Below are 21157 nucleotides of genomic sequence, written 5' to 3' on the forward strand. Positions count from 1 at the left end.
CGCTAAATGTACGGATTCTTCTCCTCCGTCTACTCTCGTCTAAACCTTCAAGAAGAGGTTCTGCAGTTTTCTTGCTCCTAGTTCGGATTGCTTCCTGCATACACAAGAAAACAAAACCCTAGAAAAATTGGTTAGCACAAAAAGATATAAAAGAAGATATAAGATAAGAGATAAGAAGATAAAATAAAAACAGAAAAAATAAAAACAGAAAAATAAAAACAGAAAAATAAAAACAGAAAATAAAATAAAATAAAATAAAATAAAAACTAAATAAAATAAAATAAAATAAAAATAAAAATAAAATAAAAATAAAAACAGAAAAAATAAAAACAAAAATTCAAAATTCAAAATTCAAAATTCAAGTCAAAGATAATCAATAATCACACAAATGAACTAGTTAAACCACGAGTCCCCGGCAACGACGCCAAAAACTTGATGGCAAATTTATGAACACCGAAAAACAGCGCCACAAACTTGTTTAACAATCGACAAGTGTGACCGAATCGTATCAAGTAATAAACTCGGTAAGACCAAGTATCGTTCTCCCAAAGGACTCACGACCTAGTTTAGCTATATGATTTGTTAATTATTTAAGACTTAAGAACAAATTGATTGTAGGTTTTAATGCAAGAGACAATAGTTAAATATGTATGCATGAATTTGATCAATGGAGAAAAACAGAATACAAACACTTCAATGAATTAAATGGATGAGTATGTTGTTGGGGTTATCATTTTCATCTTATCCACTCTCATATACTTTTAGGAATTCATCATTCTTTTCATCAATGCTAATGCCACTCTCTAAATCACCTTGCAAGAAGGCCTATCCTTAATTACGAGTTCATAGAATTCCTAGCATTCCTAGTAATTAGTTCTAAAGTGCAGGAGCTTAAAGGCAACCAATATGCTATTGGGAAAAATTATCCGGATCTAGATTTCCCCGTACGTTCCCGTATCGACAAAATCAATAATCATGGCAATGAATGAGTTAAACAAAGCAAGCAATAAGCAAAGAGGAAAAACCCTAACTAAAGATGAAAGAAAGCATATATCTTAATATAAGACGTTAAAACACAAATTCCATATATGAGAGTTTCACAAGACTACATTGATTCCCCAACAACAATACAAGGTTTAGTTCACCATATTCATGGTGAAACTAGATGAACAATAATGAAAGAATGAAAGATAGAACCCTAGAAAGAGGAGGAGGTAGCCTGAGCATCCAAGATCTTCCTTCAAAGGGTGGAAAAGAGAGTGTTTGCTTCGTCTCTGCCAAAGATACAAACCGACTTCCTAAAGCTTATATACTATTCTAAAATTACAGAAAATTAGGCCCAAGCCCAAAATAGTGCTGCCCAGCGGTAAGTGCGTGAGTTGTTTTTCTCCCCTCAGCGGCCTTTTCACCCCTCAGCGGAGCCAACGTGACTGCCTGAGTGCCGCTCAGCGGTAAACTGCCGCCGAGTGGCAGTTACGGCTTCTCCTTTTGCACTTTTTTGACGCCTTTTCTGATTCCATCTCTATCCTTCTTCACTTCTTTCACCAAATTCACCTTAAAACCTGCTTAAAACACTAAAATCAAGCATAAACCTGTCCAGTCTCTTATTTCTAGAAATATAACCAAAAGCATGATTTCAAGCTAGTTTCTAAGTGTTAAAGGTTGCTTTTAGTATCAATTTTAAGCATGAAAATAATAGTTTTTCAACTGTTATCAGAGATGTTCCATATGTAGACAACTTGGGCATAAAAGAACTAATTGCCCACAAGGAAGTCAACAACAACACCGCCCACACCCTTCTCAAGCAAGTCAACAACAAAATGAAGAACGTACACCACACCCAACTCAAGCAAGTCAAATTACTCAAGAACCCCAGACTAATGAAATCACAACACCACTTTAGATTGTTCTACTTTCAAACATTAAGTACATCTTTGTTCTATTTTGGACATGTACTTTGACTTTAAATAGTGTTGCTTTCTGTCATGTATTTTGCACTTAACAACATTTACATTTTGGATGATATCTGAACTATTTTGGATGATATGTGATGTTCTGTGAAGTATTTTCGACCTTGGATTAACATTTTGGGTTCTGTCATATTCTATTGTCATAGCAATATTAATTTGGCTTCTATGATTTGAAACTTGTTTATATTTTTTGTAATTGCGGTAGCCATATTCATTTTCCATCCCTGATTTCAAACTTTATTATATTTAATGTATTCTGATAGACATATTAATTTGGCTTCTCTGATTTCAAACTTTATTTCATTGGCATCTCTGAAAATTACACTTGAACTAACAAACATTTGAATATAACCAACTTCTTAATTAAATACAATGGCATTACAAGCACAATCTCATTACAACCAGATTCTCATTCATATTTAGTGTCAAAGAAACATTACAATTTAACTAACTTCTTCATCACAAAATGTGACTGATACAACAATTCAACAAAATTAAAACATAACACATACAAAGACGATAATAATCAACCTCATCAAACATAACATCCAGATTAAGACCTTTTCCCTTCTCTGACAAACCAAAAGTGATTTTTCCAAATTAATAATCTTTCTCCTTTGCCACCCAATTGTAGTATCCCTTTCATCAACATTATCTTCACTAGCCCATTTGAAGAAATTACATCCTCGCACTTGTTCATTTCGACTCCGCTGTACAAAACATCCAACCAAAATCATCTCAGCAAAAACCAAATAAATGTATCCCAAAATAAAAACATAACGAAGGGAAGAAACCTTGTAATTAGGGCAGCCCCAAAAAGGCTTGCCTTCGTTCTTAGCAGTTTTTGCGACTCTCAATACGACAAGCTCTCCACAATAGCATATTTGGCTGCCAAGCATTCCTCTTGATGAAGCATCACGAGAGCTCCCCCGTGAGCAAGACGAACAATGATTCATTGACATTGCGTCGTCGTGACTCAATAATTTTTCGTCCACACCAACAAAAACAACCCCAAACCCCAAAAATGAACCACAATCAGAGAAGACAACAGCGATAGGGCACCCACCTCACACGAAGGAAACAACGAAGGGCACCCCACCTCAGCAACCTCCTTCACCTCAGAAGACAACAACAATAGTTCCTCAACATAGGGCACCCACCTCACACCAACCAAACAACGAAGGCAACCAGACCTCAGTTCACCTCTTTCACCTCAGCTCCTTCACCTAAGCTCCTTCGACATTAATGTCTTAGGGCAAACACGTTAGCCTTTAATTTATTGTAATGAAATAATAATTTCATACTGCCTTTGGTTTAAAATTATCTTTTGCCACGTCAGATAAGTTATTTGCCACATCATTTAACATTTAACGCCGTTCCTTACAACATAACGGATAGGACTGAATTGATACAAATTTCAAAACATAGGTACCAAATGTCTACATTTTTAAAACCGGGTATTAAACAAAAAATTACCTCCTAACATGGGGACTAAGTAAACATTTAAGCCTACATAAAATAACAAATATTAGAAAAATAAAATAACAGAGAAAGCGAAATTTGAAATATGCAGACTATACAACCGAAGTTGGAAATGAGCCTACTCTTAACCAAACTTCGAAGTTTGGTTGAGAGCTATGGAACTTCGAAGTGCAACAATACATAACCGACGTCAACGCTGATGCATCCTTAACCGTAGTTCCAACACTAGTTAAGAGTGTTTAAGATTATATCTAGTAATCTCCTCAATCTCTTTCAAATGTGTGAATCTCTTTTACCACTTTTTCTTTCAAGAACCACACCACACACGGCACGACCACCACTAATGTAATGACCACTACAAGCTTAAAAAAAACCAGTGAAACAATGAAAATAGTAAAAAAATGACACTCAATAATGAAGAAATGGGAAATAAGTACACATAGGGTTTATAGAAATAGGTTTAAAGGTTATTGATTGTTAGAACATCATTAAATCATTATTAATTTAAACTTTAATAAATGAAGGATAAAAATAGCAAATGAAAGGTGCAGAGAGTAAGTCTCCAAATCCTAATCCAATCCTTGGTTAACTGCTATTTTGGGTATTTGCCATTTGTTTTAATGGAAAATATAAATAGTGTAATTCAGAACTAATTAAACTACAAATTGGAATCGCAAATTAAATCAGTTTTATTAAACTTTAAATTAATCCGCCACTGTCTACATCTTATGATCTAAACGATATCGGAATAAAATATAATGTGTTTCTTTAACAAAATTATGTACTAAAATCGTAAGAACCACGTTATTTCTCAAGCTTTTGAAAAATAAAAAGCAAATGATCCATAAAAACCATAACTACCGTAGAATGTGTGATGCATTAGGAATCCGAATTCCCTCCTCTAGCTTAAGACACGTGCATAAATCAAATTCTTCAAAACTGAAGCGACCAAGTAGAACCCTTGGAACCAAACCAAATCCTAGAAAATCGCACCAATGTCAGAGCCTCCAAACCCAAAACCCAGGCTCGTAATCTGCGTAGGCGACATCCACGGCTTCGTAACGAAGCTGAAAAATCTATGGTTGAACCTCGAACGCAGCATCGAACGATCCGAATTCGAAACTGCCACCGTAATCTTCCTCGGCGACTACTGCGACCGCGGTCCCGACACCCGCCTCGTCATCGATTTCCTCGTGGCATTGCCCTCCCGTTACCCGCGGCAGAAACACGTCTTCCTTTCCGGCAACCATGACCTGGCCTTCGCCGCCTTCCTTCACCTCCTGCCGCCACCTCCTGACGGGTCGCCGTTCTCGGATGGGTGGAAGGAGTACTCGGCGAGCGAGGATCGTGAAGGGTGGTTCGGTGGTGAGGGGTTCGAGAATATGCACCTGCAAGGTCGAAGGTGGAGTGGTAAGATAAAGGTTAAGTATAACACTGTCAAGGAGACGGAGTATCAAGGATCAATTTACGACGCTAGGCCAACCTTTGAATCCTATGGAGTTCCCCATGGTTCCGCTGGTTCGCCTCTCTTGTTCTTGGCTTTGCCTACCACTGATTGTTTTCGTCTTCTTTTCCTTTCCTGCCAATTCAATTTACTCATTACTTACATTGAAAGAAAAAGATTTTAAGTTTTAATGACCACACACTACATACACTATGAGCTTAAATCACACACAATTTGTATGATACCGTAAAACTAATTTATATTTTCTCAAAGTTTTTCTTCAAACTGATATTCAATTATAGATTATCATACCCTTGCTCTGAGAATAACCAGCTCAAAGAACTGAAGTTTTGTAGGAATGACTCAAGCTCTTATAATGGTTACAAATAAAAAGATCGGTTATCATGTATTGGTTAGTTTTTTAATAATTATTTTAAAAGTTGGAATTTAATATAACTGCATATTAGATAACTTGTTATTCGAACATAAGTAATCATGCATGGTAAGTTTACTTCTAAAACTAAAGGTGTTTGACAGATACGATTTATTATCAGAGTGCAAACATTATATTTAGAATGATTCTTTATTACTTATAGGATAACTATATGAAACTCAAATATTTTGGTGACAAAAGAATTGATTGATTTGGAAAGACAGATTTTAATCGTGCCTAAGATATTTCATAGCCAATGTCTTAGGGTGTTACCAAGATCCATCAACAAATTTTAAGGCCATGGTGTTTGGATTTTGTAAGGATATGATATAGAATTGGGTTTTGAAGAAGGAAAGGAGGATCATATTTTAATTTGTAATAAATATTTTCTGATTGGATAGATTTTTAAAATTAGAAATATAAAGCAATAGAATGATTTAAATTTGTTGCCTTAAGCATTTATTTACTTTATTTAAAAACTGAGAATAGTAAGATAAATGTCAATAAATGACAACATATAGAATAATATATATACAAGAGAAGATTGTGTAGCACCCGCTAAGGAAAGATGATAGAAAACCGGTTAAACTGGTTTGGATACATTCAAAGAAAGTCACAATAGGCGCTAATTAGAAGAGTAAATTGCATGTGTTCTAGTTATGTGAAAAGGAGCTGGAAACCAAAAAAGGACATAGGAGGAAATTGTCAAGCAAAATACCAGGTTAAATAATATTTATGAAGATTTAGTTTTAACAGTGTGGAATGGCGTCATGTGATCTGTATAGCTGATTTCCCATAGGGGGTAAGACTTTGTTATTGTTGTTGTTGTGTAACTATTGCATAACTATTAATTTATATAGAAAGTTGTTCTTCCATTTTCAATGAAGTGAATAGACCTTAAAGCTGATTTTAGGGTGAATCCTACGGCTATCTTCCATGAAATTTTATCATAGCTAATGTAGTATTTGGTTTTTAAAAGTAACTAAGATATATTTTTAATGTTAGGAAGTAAGAATTGAAACGAAAAGGAAACGACATATTTTATGAAATAGGATGAAAAGAATAAGAAAGTGGAGAGAAATTCGTCCTCCAAGGGTTTCCCTTCAGAGAGGATTTCTCCTTACTCAAAATTCAATGCTCAGTCTACAATCCCTTGAACATTAATATTATAACCAGGCCACTCTAATTAAGTAACCAGGCCATTAATATTATAACCATCTTATAAAGTTCTCCTTTTCTTATATCCTAACAATACAACCCTCCTAAAATCAAACTTGTCCTCATGGATGGAATTGTGGAAGTTTGATTCCAGGTTGTTACCATGATCTTCATTTGCCCTCCTGCTAAGCATTGTGATGTTTTCCTGGAAATGAGAACCCACTTGCCTCCTATAGAGAAACTCATGTTAGGCTGCATGGGTGGTGGTGGGGATGAGGGTCTAGTCTGTACGCCAATAATTACCAAGACTGTCTTTGACTTTCTTCCTTCTGTCTTGGCTCCATTACTAGCTTGATGGTTGAATCTTCATCTTGCTTCTTGAGAAAGTCTACTACTTCATTTTCAATGTGTTTCAGTTTCTCCCTCTTCATGGAAATATCAACTTCTTTCTCCCTCATAACTTCAACCTCTGCTTCTCATACTAATTTTCGTTCACCATATTTTGTTTCTTCTCCACAACAAAGGGAGTGGTTCTTGATTACTAAACTTTCAAAAGTTGATAATTCGACTTTCTTTGCCCAAGAACATGGAAGAAAGTCATGTTCTTCCTCAAACCCACTGTTCTCCCCTTCTTCTTCCACCGATTTCTCGCCTTTATTAATTTTCCTCCTCAACAGATGACGGTTTCTTGTTTTTCATCTGCAATAGCAAATGTTTGGTATAAACCATACCAGTTTTTAATTCTGCGAGTTGCATACCTTTCTCAGTGACAACTTTCTCCAACGGTCCAACCTACCCAGAAGTTCGGATTAATTTATTAAGAACCAAGGATTGAAAAGTAAAAGAAAGATTTGTGTTCAATAGGATGAAGAGAACAAGAAATAGAAGAGAATCTGTCCTCCAAAGGTTCCCCGTTTGAAAGAGCCAATGGCCAATTTACAGTAACAACAAATTTGCATCTCTCTTGTTCTTCTTCCCTATTTATATCTAACTAACTTGTCTAACCAACTAACTAATCCGTTAATATTAACTTTTAATGAATTTCTCCTCTCCTTATATCCTAACAGACAACTTGTGTTGCATTGGTTCATACATGCACATGACTATGTTCAGGTATCAACTTGTTAAAAAGTTGTATATTATTTTTTATCAGGAATTGTCAGTACAGAAGGCATAATTTTATTCATATGGAAATCAACGTACCTAAGACACACTATTAGTTAATAAATTGACAAAAAGATAGTGCCGGAAAGATAGGATAAAAACAAATTCATCCTATCATTCAACATGTCTTTTGTTTACCCTGCTTTACCTCTGTTCCGAAGAAAAAAAAAAACAAGATTTGTCATCCCAAATTCTTTTGGCATTTCAACTTTGAACTTTATTATTGGCTTCTCACTAGTGTTTGTCACAAGGATGTCATCAACATAGATAGAAATTATGATTAAATTACGATTGACCATTTCACCTATAATGTAGCTTCCCATGGACTTTTAACAAAACCAAGATTTTGAATATTTTCATCAATTCTACCCTACCAAGCCCTATTTGCCTATTTAGGACCATTGAAGGCCTTCTTTAGCTTGTACACCTTTTCTTCTTGTCCCTTAACTTTAAGTCCCTTTGGTTGCTCTACAAATATCACCTCCTATAATTATTTAAAAATGAAAATTATACATCTAAATGGCAAATTTTCTATCCTTTTTGTCCCTGCCAAAGTCTTATTGTCATTGATCATTATTTGTGCAACCGTTTTCTAATAACCATGGGTCACTTTTGCAACAAAAAGTTGCTTTCCTTCTTGTTCCTTCAATAATCACTTTTGCCTCTTCCAATTTAAACTTGTAGATTAGTTCTACATATCCTAGATCACCACATTTTCTACACTTGATATCTGGTCCCTGCCTACATTTTCTTTGAGGATGGTTTGTCTTTTTGCAATATGGAAGGGATGATAGGTCTCTCCTTTTTGCTTATTGAATCCTTCTAGCTTTTTATTCTCCCATTTCTTATTCTTGTCTTTGTCACCTTTTAAGTTTTGTTCTTTCACATGAAAAACACCTGTATAATTTCCTTTTATCTTATTGTTCTTCTCTACTCTTGGGCATGTTGATAATGACCCATTTTAAGAAATAGCAAATATGATGTTATGGAGATTAAGAAAACTCTAGGAAGATTCCCACTAGATATTAAGATAAGCAAGGTTATCTAGATGTGAAGATGCACATCTAAGAGTTCAAGAGAAGAAGAGAATTCAATTAACCCATTAAACATAAAACAAGAAACAAAAGCAAGTAAATGGCAACTTGAAAGAAGCTTAAAATGAAGAAAATATGAACAAATGGAAGACTTGAAAAGGGATGGGGAAGCAAGGGTAGCATGCCACTTAGGGGCGACTAAGGCTCATCAACCCAATATAAGTGGGGATGCCGCCACGTGAGCTCTAATCTCAAGATAAGGCTAGAGCGGAAGACATTCACAAAGAGACAATCTCACAAAGGTGGTCAAATATATGTGTATTAATCTCCAAAATATTCAACCCTCGTAATAGTCTTGGGAAGCCCCTTCTTGAAGTGTGAAAAATGGTCTCCTTGCAAAAACATAAAGCTAAAGGTTGCAACTATAAAAGGACAAACTAATGTTCTAGAAGCTAGGTCAAAGGAGGTGTCTTGAAAAGGAGAGAACCCTAGTTTGGTCTCCAAGGCTCTTCATTTGTGTGCCTATTGACCTTGTAGAAGAGAAGGTCAACCTTGCCTCCCAAACCTCTCCAAATGTGCGCTAGATGTGCTTGGCCCCAAGGATGGGCCTCTCCTCCACTCCATGTATGTTATTCTCCTCCAAGTTGGCACTAGCTTGACTTACAAAACAAACACCATGGTCAATGGTCAACAAGTCAACTTAAGTCAAGTCAACTCAACTTAACAAGTAAAGTCAACATAAGGAAATAGAAAACAAAGGTAAGGAAGATGCCTCCCTTCTAGTCATGCTTCTTGTCACTCTTCTTGGAAAGTCCTCTAAGGCTTCATGGTGAGTCATGAGACTCATCACACGTAGTGCATTAATCAAGTCTCCTTAGGTGATGGTTGATATAGATCTTTTGACTCCTCCAACGCTGATATATTCGATTCATGCTTTTCTATTGTAGTAACCAAATTTTTTTTGAGCTATTCATTCATCAAGACAGTCCTTTCCAAGAAACTGCACTTTATTTGCTATGTTCAACTGTCCATCAACATTACTTTTAATTGTTTTTGTCTCCTTCATGCTTTACATCACAAATTCTCTAACCAAGTTCAGAACCTGCATGTCTTTTTTGCTATGTTCTTTCACACCTAGCATCTTATTTTTTGAGGTATTGAAGTTCATAATTCTTGTAAAAATAATTTTTATATAGCAGAAAAAAAAAGACAATTTTTTACCTTGGTTTCTCTTTTAACAGTCTGATCTGGTGATATTTCATCTGAGCCAATTCTGGAATGTCAGTCTTCTTATATTGTCTATAACTCATACTCACCATCACAAAATAAAAGCTCTCATACTAATTTGTAATTTTCTTTTTTCCAGAATTTTAGTGCAGAAGGTATAATTTTATTCATACGGAAATCAACGACGTATTTATAGAACACGAGTAAAAGTATTAGTTAATAAACTGACTAAAAGATTGTGGCTAAAAGAATAGGATAAAAACAGATTTACCCTGTCAATCAATGTAACTTTTATTTAAAAAAAAAAAAAAAAAACTAATATATTCTGTTTGTTAATTAGTTCCAACAGTTATATCTTCAACAAAAGTTTGCCCTGTGACGTTTTCAATTTATAATTACATCTATCAAAGCACTAAGTTGTATAGATGAAAATATGTTAGGTCAGAGCAATACAAGTTGTCACGGATCAAATTGTTTAATTCACTTTTGTCATGTATGCATTTTTGTAATTTTAAATTATAATCATACTTCAACACATTTTCTATTATTGGTCCTTTATTTTGTTAAAAGTCAGTATTTGATATTTTGGTTCGAAGAGTGACTTTTTTTACAAGACAACGGAATTGACGTATTAGAAAGTAGTTCAATAATAGAGTTTGTAAAAGAATGTGTGAGAACGAACGGTATATTGGTGGTATTTCTTTTTAAATTATATTTTGAATCTTGAATACTACACTTTCTGTTAATTGTGTTATTTTGATATGTCAAGGTTTTTGAAATGTTGAGGTTGTGGTGAAATTTGCTTCGTTTTATTGATCTTGCTAACTTGGTTTGTAACTTAGTATGTGTAGTTTTATATAGCTTCAGGTTTACTATGAATGACATTGGTGAATTATAGTTACTGTTATATAGCTAGGGGATCTTCGTTGTCCTAGAAGTATAATGTATGAGTACTGTTTTGAAGTCTAACTAGCGCTTTCTTTTAAATTGATTAATGTTTTCTAGACTGAAGGGCAGTTCATTGCATACAGATTTGGTTAAGGCTGTTCCTGATGAGCATAAGAAATTTCTGGCTGATTTGGTTTGGGTCCATGAAGAGGTGAGGCTTACTTTGTTTGCCTCTTTATGTTTGTGGTCGTATCATATGATAGATTTCTAAGTTATCTGGTTGCCTCTTGATTTGGCATCCTTGTTTCGTCTGCTTAATGATTTGAATTAAATGAAGAATTGCTGAAAGTTCTCTGGATAAAATTTTGCTAGGACGATGTCTTCATTAACACTGAAGATGGAAGTAAATGCTGCAAGTTGATTGCTGTTCATGCTGGTTTGGAGAAAAGAGTAGATGTGAAAGAACAGTTACAACTTTTGAAAGCTCGAAATACTCGGGTGCCTAAGGTGGAGGCTCTAAGTGGGAGAAAGAGTGTGTGGGATATTCCAGAGGTGATAGCTTGCTGCGTATTATAATATTACTGCTACATCATATGGTTTTAAATTGGGAAAATTATATTCAGGACTAAAAGGATATTTATGCCTTTACTTTTTCTTTTGTAGAATCTTTAAATAAGTTGGCTTATTGGTTTCTTTTAGGAACTAAGTGCAAGTCCAACCATCATTGTGAGTGGTCACCATGCGAAACTTCATATAGAAGGCTTAAGGCTGATCATTGATGAAGGTGGCGGATTTAAAGATAAACCAGTGGCTGCAATTATTCTTCCTTCACAGAAGATTATTCGTGATACAGATGTATTAGCAGAATAGTTTGATACTCATGATATTTTTGTTTGTATATGGCGTAGTCAACTTGTTAAGCTTTAGATCTCATGAGCATTTAGCGATGAGATATTTTGTGTTGATATGAAATTTAGGTGGTTAATAAAGCATGGAACTATTCCTTTTCCCAATGCTATGGATCTTAATCTTTCACCTTTTATATGACAAGTGCAATGTGAATGACTTGTTTATTTGTGAATTGTTTAAGTTTGACATGTTAGTATCAACTTTATTTTACTGAATAAATAAGCTTTAGTTAGATTTTGAGGCTCAATTATATAAATAATCAAAGATCAATCTATAGATTTGATTAAGCTCAGATTTCTAAGTTGATGAATATTAGAGACATTTGCATTCATTTTACAATTAGAATAAGATACAAAAAGTCAAGAAACTGCAAAAATAGAAGATTTATAAAGATGGAACTAGAAGAGAGTCATTTAAAGATGAAGGAAATTCATCTTTATAATAAACTCCATAGAATAGACATTTTTAACTAGGAGTTCAAGATAAGATCCGACGTAAGTAGTCGTTCATATAAGTAGTCTTACAAATTCAAATTTTGTACATTTTTTCAAAAATGATTTATAACGAGTGATGATTATTATTTCTAACGTTGCCATCCAAAAGTTGCTAACCTCCTAAATGACACCTAAATTTCCCTCCATGATATGCAAATGTAGTTTCTAGATCACATTAACCCATGCCAAAGTTCAAATATAAAAGGAAAGGAAATTTGAAAACTCAAAATTCAATAGAAATGAAATTATATCTTGGAGGTTGAAAGAAAATGTGTAGGACCTTTCCACGCTTGCACATGCTTCCAATGTCTCTCTATTGGAATGCTTTCCAGGCTTATGTTTGTTGAAGCCATGGTTATTAATTTAATGAATCCAATATTTCTATTCTTTAAAGATTGACTATCATCATGAATATGTAGAAGTGTTTTAGGTTTTGTTGTAATGTCAAAAAATATAGCATAAAACTATATAATAGTCATCACATGATTAATATAAAGAAACAGTTAGAGAAAAGATTATAAAGTATTATTTACAGTCATCCAAAAATAACTATAAATTTAAAACTTTATATACAAGGGTTACTCAAAACTGTATACAACTACTATTAACAAAAATACTAAACGTCAACGGCTCCTCCATCTAATGCCTACTTAAGCGAGATCTCATCACACTCATTAGATGATCATCGCCAAGAAAAGAAATAAAAAACATACAACAAAATCACAAACACAAGGGTAAGCAAGATAAACAAGACAATTTCATGTATATCACATGCCCCAAGAACTGTACTTCTTCTATCCAAAACTCGCACTTAGACAACTTGACTTACAACTTCTTCTCTCTTAACACCCTAAACACTATCCTGAGGTGATCAACATGCTCCTCATGAGTCTTGGAATAGATAAGAATATCGTCTATGAAGACTATGACAAACTTATCTAAAAATGTCCTGAAGATCCTGTTCATATAATCCATGAATATGGCTAGAGCGTTAGTCACACCAAAAGGCATGACCACATACTTATAATGACCATATCAAGAATTGAAAGCTGTCTTATGCACATCACCTACCTTAACCAAAATCTGATGGTAGCCTGATGTTAGATCTATCTTGGAGAATACTGTGGCTCCATGTACCTAATCCATCAAATCATCAATTCTGGGTAGTAGATACTTTCTTCTTTACTAGTAACACCGGCGCACCCCACAACGAGACACTCAGTCTGATAATTTGTTTCTCTAACAACTCCTCTATTTGTTTCTTTAGCTCCACTAACTCAGCACGAGCCATTCGATAAGGAGCTATTGATATTGACCCTGCACTTGACACCAAATCAATACAAAACTCAACCTCCATATAAGGAGGTAATTTTGGTACTTCCTTAGGAAATACATCCAAGAAATCACTCACAATTGAGTGATCTAAACTCCTTCCACTCTGATCCACTTCCATATGTGTCAAAACCAAGAAACAACAAGACCCTTCCTTTACTTCATTCCATACCTGCCCTGAAGACAACACAACTGACTCTTCCTTCTCTGGAAATAACAACCTCTTCTCACTACAATCTATGAGAATGAGATTGACAGATAGCCAATCCATCCCAAAGATAACCTCCAAACCTATTAGCGGTAAGCAAATTAAATTGACTCTGAACTGACGTCCCTCAACAACAACAGAGCATCTAGCACACATAGTAGACATCGTGACCAACCCATAAGCTAGAGTAGATACAACCTGATCATACTACAACTCTCTAACCAGCAATCCCAACTCATGCACACACGCATCAGACACAAAAGAGTGTGTTGCTCCAGAATCAAACAAAACAAAACAAACTCTACCATACAACAAGAACCTGTCGATAATAAGATTACCTGATCCCATAGCCTCTGACCTTGACATAGCATATACCCTGCTTGTAGCCTAAGGTCTACCACCTCCTATATGATGAGACGAACTTGACCTCTATGACTAAGATCCTGACCCTCTAGTTTATGTATAGTCCACAACAACATGCCCTTCTTTCCCAAAGTTGAAACACTTCCTTACACCATCCCATTAGGACAAGCATTTCTATAATGCGGTCCTCCACAGTAAAGGCACTTCACTTCACCAGGTTGTCCTTCTTGCCTTGCTGACTGAGAAAAAGCCCCTCTAGACCCACGAGAGGGAGGTCTAGAATAGGGTGTCCTCCTATCCACCTTACTATGCTTCGACCCAGATGGTCCGCCAACTCTCTGAGGTTGCTTTTGTTGACTATCCACTTCCTTCTTTTTCTTGTCCATAACTCGAGCTCTCTCCACTAAAAAAGGAAATTCCTTTATGCATAAGCCAACAACTAACAACTTGATATCACCATTCAAACCATTTTAAAATTTTCTAAATTGCCACTCCTCATCCATGGACAATGTATGAAAATGAAGCAAATGTTTAAACTTATCGGTGTACTCAGAAATAGACATACCACCTGTACCAACTATAGAAATTCCACCTCCTTGGCAAAAATGACACTATCTGGAAAATACTCAGTATAAAACTTCTTTTTAAACAACTCCCAAGTAATTAGAGTACCATTGCTTCCTATTAAGGATCTCATACCACTCCACCAATGACTAGTTTCACCTATTAGCAAGTACTCGGTGTAAGTTAATCAGTTCTCCTCAGGGAACCTCTTTGCATAAAAAATTCTCTCCGTATGTCGGAACCTTACCATCAAACTTAGCTAGGTGATGCTGTAAGAAACTTTCAAGGCTCCACTCCTGAGAATGAACAAGGATAGAAGAAGAAGACTCAGCTGCAGCTTTTCCACTACTCATCAACTCCATACATTGCCTTTGGGATACGTCAGCTGACACCTTGACAACTTCCAACTACTATAAGCCACTGTGTTCTGTTGCACCAAAGCGGCATTCTGCTATTTCATTGCCGTTATAACAGATTCCATCATCCTCATAAGATCTAGAGCATCTTGATTTATGGGTAGGGGAGGAGGAGGCCTAGGTGTCATCTTCTATTTATACAGAGAGAAAAGTCATCAACCCAACTCAAAGAAACAAGGATACCAACTAGACAAAGCTATGAGTACACAACCAAAAGCATAGTACACTCATAACCTACATGATTTCTAAGGAAAGAATTGCTCTAATAACAAAAATGTAACATCCTAAAATATAGCATAAAACTATATAATAGTCATCACATGATTAATATAAAGAAACAGTTAGAGAAAAGATTATAAAGTATTATTTATAGTCGTTCCAAAATAACTATAAATTTAAAACTTTATATATAAAGGTTACTCAAAACTATATACAACTACTACTAACTAAAATCCTAAACGTCAGCGGCTCCTCCCTCTAACGCCTGCTCAAAAGAGACCTCATCATCCTCTGTCACACTCACCAGATGATCATCGTCAAGAAAAGCAACCAAAAACATACAACAAAATCACAAACACAAGGGTAAGCTAGATAAACAAGACAACTTCATATACACACACACACACACACACACACACACACTAATTCAAACATCAACTCAAATTAGGACAATAAAAAACCACTCATCCTATACATGTCATAACATAGACAATACTCATCCGGATTAGGTATGGATGTCGAACTATTGGTAGTCTGTTCACTTGTATGATAATACAACTGGCCAACACCAAGCTACCATACAAGGTTAGTTCATTTCAATTGCCTAGGGCCATGATCAAAGCCTATAGACAAGAACCTCCCGCTACTCTCACCACATGACTCATCCCTCTCTACTTGAGAATGAATGATAATTAGAGTGTCAGAATAAATCACCAGTTCAAAGCTCCACACATTCATACAAAAAAAAAAAACAATCAAGGCACTACCATGAAATCTCTCCACGAGTCTTGGAATTACGTCCATTGACCATACTTCAAACACACACACACACATATATATAAAATCTCAAAAATCAATTATCATATAATAGAACATATGCTTCCACTCCATCGTCAATGTAATATCATAGTTCAGAGTTACTAGAAAACAAGGAAAGAAAGGAAGAAAACAGGTTCTGGAATTGTCGCTCAGGGAACCATGCTCGTTGTGCGAAAACAGAAACAGTGGGTCATGCTCACTCACTCTCGCTCAGCAAGAAGTGTTGTGCTCGCTCAGCGGACACTAGCTCGTTGTGTGAAAACATAAATAGTGGGTTTTGCTCACTCACCTCTTGCTCAGCAGGGAGCTCGCTCAAGATTATTAAGATGTTGTTTAAAGAACGAAAAAACCATTTAATTCATGCATGAAACACATTTAATGCGTATTCTCATACAAGCTCATCAATCAAATAAAGATGTTCAAGTGAGTGTGAAGCTTCTCAATGGCTAACCTTGTAAACATCAAAAGATGTAAAATCTTCTTCAAGCAACTTGAAGAAGAATCCGTGTAGAAGAAACTCTAGAAGTTAAAGCATGTAATGATGGAGGATAGGAAGTGTAAAGAGTGGTATGGAAGTGCATCTTGAAGGAGGTTAGGCCAACCATCAAGGGAAAAAGGTTAGGAGAAGTCAAGTAAATGACAAACCTAATGAACTCAGAGTAAAGGAGATTGAAAATTTTGGCAGAGGTTCCCTTCATATATTTCAAGTTATGTTTACAAGAGGTGGCCACTCCTATTTATAAGAGAGAGTAATAAACCTATATGAAGTTTGAATGCAATGAATTAGCCAAGGCACATTGAACTAGGGAGCTTCTTAAACCTTTCTCAAGAGTAGATGCAATGTATGAGATCCTCCTCTTTTCAACCAAGTTCTAGAAGGTTCTTTAAGCCCAAGCAAGCCCAAAAACATGTTAGATCGCATCCCACTAAAAAGGGAAGTCCAAAAGGTGCAAAACTAGTGTATTTGAACTATCTAACAGAAATAATTGATTATTCAATGCCATAATCAATCATTTCCATGATGAAACATAAAAAAAGGCCAAAGCTGGTTAAAATAATCGATTATCAAATTAAATAATCAATTATTTCAATCACTTGTGAAGAAAATGGCCAAAAACAAGCCTAAATGACATGAAAACTAGACTGATGTGGGCTACCGAGGGACGGCGGGTGACGAGGAGGGTTGTGGCTACCGATGGAATGAATGTCTGAAGCTTCAAGCAACGCTCTCATGACTAGGAACTTAGAGTTTGTAAACTCATTTCTCAATTTAGTGTATTCTTCCCTCAAATCACAATTTTCCAAGTCATGTTGTTATAGTAGATGTGTCAAGCACTCGACGGCCTCGTCAGCAGTGGTGGTTGAAGAAGAAGGTTGATGCTTCAGAGTACCTCCTCTTGCTGCTGTGTAATTTGCAGTCAACTGTCTTGCACCGTATACTCGTCCCTTTTTCTTTCCACCAACGACATCGACCCAACACTGTGTCTTATGGATGTCGTTGTCTTCATTACTTACATCATTTGGTGTAGGAGCTGACCTATGTTCGGATATAACCTATGAAAGTCTCGTAGAAAATTCTTTCTGTTGAATCATTAAAAATTAGAGAATGATACAGTAACATAAATAAAAATTACTAGCTAGTATTAGCAGTGTTATTTGCTTCCATGAGTCTTTCAAGACCTTTCATCAACGAATTCAGTAGTTCCCTTCCGAACATAGGTCTATGCAAAGACCTCATCAACATGAACCGCCTGTCCCAAAGCTTGTGCTTGTAACATAATTTAGAGTTAGAAGTATACATGAAATAGAAAATACATACGTTAATATGAAAGAAACATGAAAGTAATGAAGGTTTACCATACGAATGACATGCTCATGAACCGTGATCGACCCACCGGTATGCAGGGTGTCACCCTTTTCAGAAGCTCTGTTCTTTTGGTCTCTAGCACACTTATTGCGAAACTCTATTGAATTCCAATGAGCGAGTAAAGAGTTCCAAACGTGCTCATCCATCCAGTAAGGCCGCTCCCCTGCCAAGTGGGCATCCCTAAACATCTTTGACAGTCGATGAGATGCTTTACTGTGGAAATTTCTTTGTATAGGAGTTTCATGTTCAGGTTTCCACTGCACCTTCATATGTTACAATAAACAAAAGAAACATTGATTAATGAACATACTAAAATAAGAATGACAATTAGTTTAATGGGTTGTTCACCTTAAAATGCTGCTAGAATGACTCTCTATCGTCTACAAGTATTGCTCCCCAAGTAGGCCATGGACTCAAATATTGTTGCTTAATTGATTGTATGATGGCCTGGGAAGCAACCCTGGATGGAACAAACCTCCATATAAAGAAATAAAAAGTCTATCGCATTAAGGAAAACTTAAAACATCAAAATAATTAAAAAAAGGATTAAATTCTTACCCTCAACCATAAGGCTCAATCCATGGTCGATCATGGAGAGGCGGGTCAACAACATCACCAGCTAAATCTGGATCACCAGATACTGTGACAATCTCAGAAGCCGGTATAGAAGATGAAAAGTAGGGTTAAGGGGAGGAGTGAAAGTAATAACCATAAGGGGGAGGAAGAGTGTCTACTGTAGGGGGAGTACGAGGGTCTGCTGTAGGGGGAGTATGAGGGTGTACTAGAGAGGTAGGAGGAATGTCATCTATAGCTAAAGGGGGAGGGGTCTGTTGCATGTGATGGTCCCACAAACGATGGATTGGGGGCAGTAGTGGTAGGTAGTGTAGCAGGCACCCTAAGTAGATATCGTGGTGCCTGTCGTTGCCTCTTTTTAGGCCTTGCTACCCCTTTTCCTTTATCAGGACGTGATGAACATTCTCATGTCATTACTGCATTGAAATGGTTACAAATAAAGTAAAACAGTAGAAAGGACTAAGGAATGATCAGTACAAATTAAAGTGAACGTAAAATAATTGCATACAACTTTTAAGATGGTATTTTGTATAACTTAATTGGAATGTTTTTGAAATGCTAGTTAAATTTGCTACAATAGATGTCCAAGATTCAATCATCGTCATCATCATCTTCATCTTCATCTTCTTCTTCTTCTTCTTCTTCATCATGATCATCATCATTTTCTTCTTCTTCATCTTCTTCTTTTTCTTCTTCTTCTTCTTTTTCTTCTTCCTCTTCTTCTTCTTCTTTTTCTTCTTCCTCTTCTTCTTCTTCTTCTTCTTCTTCTTCTTCTTCTTCTTCTTCTTGTCCTCCTTGTATTGGTGCTTCTAATTCATCTCCATCACCATCAGGGTCGTGCAATGTTTATATACGTTCAACTTCAATATTTTCTTGTGCTTTTGACATTTGGTCAAGTTGGTTGGCGACATCTTTCTCAACCTCATTTGAGTTAATGAGACCTCTAGACTTGGTTTGTATTGCAACAACCCAACCACGTTTGTCAATATTGTAGAATGGTGGATATGGCACATAATAAACCTGTTTGACATTAGTTGGTAGAATAAAAGGATCAAACGGTCGATATCTTAATCTCATTTGAAGTTCGACAATGTTAAACCTAGGATCCACTCTAGTACTAGCTTTAGAAGGATCAAACCATTCACAATAAAAAAAGTACTACTCTATTTAGAGAAGTAGTGTTGTTGTACTGATGTAATCCTGCCCGACGTAGTCCTTGTTTAGTATTTTTACCTTTTATAGGTTAGCTTGTAAGGAGCATGGGTTACTATAAATACCCGTCTCCATCACTGTATCATTCACTTTTGAGATTAATGAGAATTGAGTTTTCTGAATCAGAAACTATTCTCTCTTGAAAGTCATAGGCTAGAGAGTCCAAAGACTCCCTCTAGCCACCTTCCAAGCACACTCTCTCCTTCCATTTTCACTGTGCTTTCTCTCTCATCCCACGATACCTGTCCTTCGCTGCCACCCCGTATGCGTCAGCGCTCTCCATTCATTTTTCTCTCGCGCATCAGACGCGCACCACTTCATTTCGCATTTCACTCTCTCGCCTCCTTCCTCGCGAGTTGTTCCTCTCAAGGGTTCTGCACAATAAGCCTTTTATTACTAGAATCTCCTTCTTCCTTCATTTCTTTGCTTCGTCTCAGCCATTATAAACCTCTACACCGAACATCTTCATCCAAACTTAGGGTTCCTTCATCATTCTCACTTTACCTTTCGAGTTCACCGATTGTTTTCTCCTTTCTACCGTTTAATCCACTTTCCACCGAACAATCTAGGTTTTCCACCGTTTAAACCTTAGATCTTAGGTTTTTCTTGAGTCTGTCTCTCGATTTAGAGCTTCGTCATCATTTTCCGCTGCGTTCATCTCTGGAGGAAACTTCGAAGGACATCGCGACACGCACCTTCGTCCTCTCCTCAGGCGTTCGTCCATCAAGTGGTATCAGAGCAAGATCGAGCACGCTTCCAAGCTAAGTATCTCTGTCATTGTTCATCGTTTCTGTTTTGAGTTTTGTTTCATTTGATTTTGTCTTGATTCTGAGTTTCTGTTTCGAGTCTCTGTTGCGTTTTCTTCATTTACGTGTTGTTCATCATTTTTCCTTTAATGTCGTGATTTGTTTTTCTGATCTGAGTTGTTGCAAATCTTGTTTGTGTTTCGTGTTTTGAATCTCTTCATATGTTTAGGTTTCCATATTCTGACAAGGTTTATTGATATGTGCTTATGGTGCTTTGAGTCAGTGTTTCATCATTTTGCTCGGTTCAATTTAATCTTTGAGTCTTTTAAGTTTTGAAATCTATTTCTGTAGTGTCAAAGTCATGTTAATTTGGTTATTTGTCTTTTAAATCAGTTGTAATATGTTCTTAAGGTTTTTGTTGCATGATTAGCTGTTTGATCAACATCAGCACACCATATGAGCAATGACAAATTCATTAAGAGCTCGGGTGCATAGTGTTTGACATGAGATGCAGCTTTGCATTGGTTCACAACACTTATTTGGTGCCTAATCTGTTTCTGGTTATTTCTGCACTAGACTGAGAATTTGGAATTGAGATGCATATGATTGATTGAGCCAGTACCATGTGCATACCA

The 21157-nt window shown here is 36.1% G+C and overlaps 2 protein-coding genes across 3 annotated transcripts; one reads left to right on the top strand and one right to left on the bottom strand.

Annotated features, from left to right (window-relative positions):
• Window positions 1-4316: 4316 nt before the first annotated feature.
• On the top strand, window positions 4317-11881 carry LOC124821683 (tyrosine-protein phosphatase RLPH2-like). 2 transcript variants are annotated; one of them, XM_088096924.1, is made up of 4 exons: window positions 4317-4970; window positions 10944-11011; window positions 11173-11352; window positions 11464-11604. In XM_088096924.1, exons 1-4 carry the CDS (start codon window positions 4448-4450, stop codon window positions 11470-11472), a joined length of 780 nt encoding a protein of 259 aa, XP_087953050.1. In that variant the 5' UTR covers window positions 4317-4447; the 3' UTR covers window positions 11473-11604. The 2 variants fall into 2 exon arrangements, with proteins under 2 accessions (XP_087953050.1, XP_087953049.1); XM_088096923.1 differs by having other exon boundaries at window positions 4321-4970; window positions 11500-11881.
• Window positions 11882-13356: 1475 nt separating this feature from the next.
• LOC124821684 (uncharacterized) lies at window positions 13357-14109 on the bottom strand. The gene is made up of 2 exons (XM_047293608.1): window positions 14082-14109; window positions 13357-13826 (listed from the first exon to the last, which is right to left on the bottom strand). Exons 1-2 carry the CDS (start codon window positions 14107-14109, stop codon window positions 13357-13359), a joined length of 498 nt encoding a protein of 165 aa, XP_047149564.1.
• Window positions 14110-21157: the final 7048 nt, after the last annotated feature.

The sequence above is a fragment of the Vigna umbellata genome, chromosome 8 (genome assembly GCF_029865625.1).
Source record: "Vigna umbellata cultivar VRB3 chromosome 8, Vumbellata_1.0, whole genome shotgun sequence".
Classification (NCBI taxonomy): domain Eukaryota; kingdom Viridiplantae; phylum Streptophyta; class Magnoliopsida; order Fabales; family Fabaceae; genus Vigna; species Vigna umbellata.